At 47.9% G+C, this 4,481-nt stretch overlaps 1 protein-coding gene across 1 annotated transcript; it reads right to left on the bottom strand.

Moving 5' to 3' along the window:
• Positions 1–399: 399 nt before the first annotated feature.
• NR0B1 (nuclear receptor subfamily 0 group B member 1) lies at positions 400–3,300 on the bottom strand. Its single transcript, XM_065423749.1, has 2 exons — positions 2,739–3,300; positions 400–665 (listed from the first exon to the last, which is right to left on the bottom strand). Exons 1-2 carry the CDS (start codon positions 3,298–3,300, stop codon positions 421–423), a joined length of 807 nt encoding a protein of 268 aa, XP_065279821.1. The 3' UTR covers positions 400–420.
• Positions 3,301–4,481: the final 1,181 nt, after the last annotated feature.

Genomic DNA, 4,481 nt, shown 5'->3' with positions numbered 1-4,481 from the left:
ACTAAGGTATCTTATTTAATGGACTGAAATGTGCAAAGTAATTTGGCTCTTTTATCCTATTTTTGGCTTTCCAAATAAATGTGTTAAAATGTAAAACAATGCTTTGGGGAAAAGTGGGGTTTGCTCATTTTGAAAACATAACACAGATCAGTGTGACCTTTATTCAAAGACAGAATATTCATCTCACTTTGGAAACTAAAACCTCTTCATTAATGGTTTAAAAGGCATCTATTTTCATGGCTGTACATCCTATTCTGAAAACAATAAGTTTAATAAAAATGAAATGTCAGAACTTGAATATTTTATTACTGAATACAAAAATACTATCTATGTAAAAAGAATAAGTTAGTTTATTTACAGTACTTTACACTATTCTGCTCTAGGAATTCCTTAGTAATGGATTTATTTGTATACATGCCTTTATAACTTTGCACAAAGCATCTCCAGCAGCATGTCATCCATGTTCACCGTTCCAATGATGGGCCTAAAGAATAGTTCAGCAATTACGTTAGCATTAATGGATCTCAGCAAGGAAAGAACAACATTCAGCTTGGCAAATCTGGCCTGGTCCCCTCGATGAATCAGTCTGACGTGTTCATTTAGAGCTTGCTGTGCTTCCCTCTGCAGTCCCTGGATATACTGTACACACTGCAGCCCTGGCAGATCTGAAAGAAAAACAGGAAACTAAATGTCCATTTACAAAGTTTTTATCTATAAAACAACTCATGGAAGTTGGCCATCCTGCAGCATGCCAGCTAATTGGTAACTCAAACATCAATATTAAGTTTCTTAGATGAGGAACAAACCAAATGTAATTACCTTTCTGCATGAAAACGATTCAGCTAGAGATATTATATCCAACATGCACGTAGATTGGCCCAGATTTTAACAGTGCAATCCAAAATCTCACCACGTTGCTGTTCTGGACATGCAGTGCTGCTCTTAGTTATGCAACAACAAATTTAGATTGCAACAATATTTTCCAATATTCATGTTTTTTAAAAATGTAAAATTTGTAGGTGATAAAATATGGACAACCAGTATGGACTGTTACCAGTAACGATCTTCAAGGTGCTAAATATACCATGTAAATAGTAAAGATAATAAAAGGAACAAGTTTGCTAATAACTTGTTGACCACTAGGAAATGCTCTATTCATATTAATGTGTCCTGCTGACAGCTACATTGGAACAAGCGTCAGATTGCAGATAAGCAAGTTAACTCCAAGATGTGATAGGATGTTTGCTTTCTAACTAAACAAAATAGGGGAGTGGAGTTGTTTGCAAGTTCAGTACCTTTCCTCTTGGTCTAAGTTTGACAAGCTTCTCAGCTCTCTGTGAGCTGAGGGGTGAAAACATTATCTACTATCTAAGCACAACAAGCTATTATATTTCAGGTAGGTTTTTAAAACTAAAAATCAACTGCTAACATATCTGACTGAGTTTTTAAACAAACTATGCATACATATATACAAGCTTTCCTCATTTAATCAAACCAGATTCTGTTTCTAAATCTTGAGATTTGTTAATTTTTTATTCTTTGAAAACCTTACCAATCAAGCACACTTTGATCCATTATTTCTTAATCAGGTGGTAATTCATAACTGCGGTTATTTTAAGAAACCAAACCATAATGCTTACTGCATGGCTTGTGGTGCAGCAGTTGAATTTGCAAAGTTGCAAGTTCAGAAAGAAAAATACAGTGACTATTGTCTGTTACTATCACTAACCAACCTCCATAGATTAATTTTTTGTAACAAAGAAAGTGGGAAGATGGTGTAATCCTCAGAGGCAATTATTTAACACAAAATAAAAAGCACTCTGAATTGTAACTGGAAAGACCCCTATCAAATGCCTGGATGAACAGGAAAGCGGAGAGATTTTCTACTAGGATGAAAGAGAAATAAATTTACACTTCCCACCTCAAGAGACAGGTCATTTAGTACCAGTGGCTTTCAGACTCTAATTAAACTGGACAAAACGCTCTCTACCTGAACAGGACCCCACACCCCCACCACCTATTCTTCCCCTCTCTCCCCAAGCATGCAAAGGGCTTGTCTACACTTAAAATGCTAAAGCAGCACAGCTGCTTCAATATAGACACTACCTTTGCTCGTAGGAGGGGTTCCCCTCTTGCTCTAGTTAATTCACCTCCCTGAGATGCCATAGCTAGGTCTACAGAAGAATCACAGGGACTTAGGTTGGTTTATGGTCTATGCTGCTCAGAGGTGTGGATTTCTCACACCCTAGAGTGATGTAGTTAAACCAAACTAATTTTCTAGTGTAGCCCAGGCCTAAGTTTTCTAATTGTTGGGAGGTTGGACCAGTAAGGGAAAAAGATAGTCTGCCACTCTTCTAGCATTGCCACCTCTGAGGTAGGGAAAAAACCAGGACCCCAGGCTGATCTGAGCCCATAAAATGGGACAGCCCTGGACAGCTTCCTTCAAAAAGAACCAATCCTGGGCAAACTTGGCCAGGCAGCAAGTCTACCCTCCTCCCTTTCCTTCCACGGAATGCATGTAATGCAAAGCCCCCTTCAACAAGGGGGGGAAAAAAAAGCTCCACCTTTCAAAAGTTTCCTCTTGACTAAAATCCTGTCAGCTTCTTCAGTCAAACTCCCTCCAGTCCCGCTCTCTTCTCTACCCCACTAGGCAAGGAATCAAATGGGGGGATGCGCAGGAGCTGCAGCGGAGGGGAATCCCCTTCCCCAAGGCGGCGGCGGCACCCCTGGTTACTCACCCGGGTTGAAGAGCACAGTCCCCTTGAGGTAGGCGTACTCCTTGGTGCTGATGTCCAGGCTCCAGCACTTGGCCAGGAAGCCTTTGATGGCCTGGATCTCGCCGGCCGAGGGCAGCTGCGGGCTGCTGCTCTGGGGGTGCTGCTGCCCTTGCTGCTCCTGCCGCCGGTCGGTTAATATCCGCTGCAGCATGCTGGGCTCCGCGGTCTCCACCGTCTCGAAGTGCACCCGCTCCTGGGCCAGCCCCAGCACCAGCAGGGGAGCCCAGCAGCTGCGCACCAGCACCAGCTGCTCGTCCAGCGGCAGCTCCTGGAAGCAGGGCACGCTCTTGACGAAGCGCAGGGTCTTCACCAGCACGGCCGAGGCCGCCTTGCCCGCCACCTGCGGGCTGCGCAGGGCCACGCGCCGCCTCGAGCCGCACGAGCAGCCCGGCCCCGGAGGCTCCTGCGGCGGCGGCGGCTGCCGCGCTGCCTCCTTCTGCTCCTCGCTCTTCAGGATGTTGTAGAGGATGCTGCTCTGCCTCCGGCGCTCCGTGCAGCAGCGGCAGCCGGCCACGCACGCCATGGCGCCGGGGGGGAGGTTCCCCTCCTGCCTGCTGGGCTGAGCCAGACGGGGAGCTCCCACTGCTTGTCCCTTAACTTATTTATACCGTGTGCGCGTGTGTGCAGCCGCGCTGTGGCTCAGCCGTGCCAGGGGGCAGACGCTCATTACTAGCTGAAAGAGAGAGAGAGAGAGAGAGAGAGAGAAAATCCTCCTCCTGCTACTGCTGCTGCTCTCGCTCGCCTCCTCTGCTGCAACTGCGGTGGCTAGAGGGAGCCTGCGAGCTGCCGGCTCCAGGTCGCCCCTGGCTTCAGGGCTATATTCTCCGGCCCTACTCGCGGATCGCTTTCAGGTGTGTGGCGGGGGAGAGACGCAACATTTTACACCCGCTCCTCCCGCCTCCCCTTTCCGGCGGCGCTCTCTGAAGTGGGGCGAGGGGGCTGAGCTGCCACGAGCCTCTCCCCGGGAGCGCTGGACGGTGCCGCCTGCCTCTGCCCGCAGAGCGCTTGTTAAATCCGCAAGTTTGGGGAAGGGACCTTTGACTCCAGCGCCGCGCGGAACCTGAGCCCTGCGGCCACGTGTTGGCAGACAGGCAGTCTCGCACCCGAGAGTCCCCGCAGAGTTTTCCCCAATCTCTCTGCAGGAGGGGCCCGCGGGGCTCTTCCCCGGGGGAATGGTATGGGGCAGGCAGGGGTGGGAATTCCCCAAGGGAAAGGCAAGGCTGGGGGGAATTCCCAAAGGAGGGGGGCCATGGGGCACATAAATATAGGGTGTTACACTGGCACCAACTGGGAATTATATGATGGAAATGCCTCTGTTTATGCCAGACGGTCGTCATTTTTTACATTCTCAGTGCTAAATTAACCTCCGGCTCTAGGCCGGCTTCCTTGAAGAAGGGGGTAAACAGGTGCAACTATGGGGTACAGAGGACAACAGGGCTGGGAAGTGGCTGCATAGGCTCAGTAGTCTCTGCCAGCTGAGCTCCTAAAGATGCTATCCCCCAGTAGAAACCTTGAGGAAGGGAAGGGTAGCGGGTTGCGTCCCCCCACTATCACAAAAAGGTGGATCAGCTTGGTACAGGAAATTGAATTTTCACTACCTTTCACCAGGTTTGGGTAAATCTGGACTTATGTATTTTATATACCTATTTCATCTTCCTATTGTGTTGTTTGCGTACCACCTGTCATCTTAAACAATTATGTCTT

Source organism: Emys orbicularis, chromosome 1 (genome assembly GCF_028017835.1).
Source record: "Emys orbicularis isolate rEmyOrb1 chromosome 1, rEmyOrb1.hap1, whole genome shotgun sequence".
NCBI lineage: Eukaryota > Metazoa > Chordata > Testudines > Emydidae > Emys > Emys orbicularis.
This window is presented reverse-complemented; position numbering and strand designations above follow the sequence as displayed.

Coding starts and splice junctions, on each gene's coding strand:
- NR0B1 (XM_065423749.1), bottom strand. CDS start 3,300: ATGGCGTGCGTGGCCGGCTGCCGCTGCTGCACGGAGCGCCGGAGGCAG. Junction 666..2,738: donor GACTGTGCTCTTCAACCCGG/GTGAGTAACCAG, acceptor TTTTTCTTTCAG/ATCTGCCAGGGCTGCAGTGT.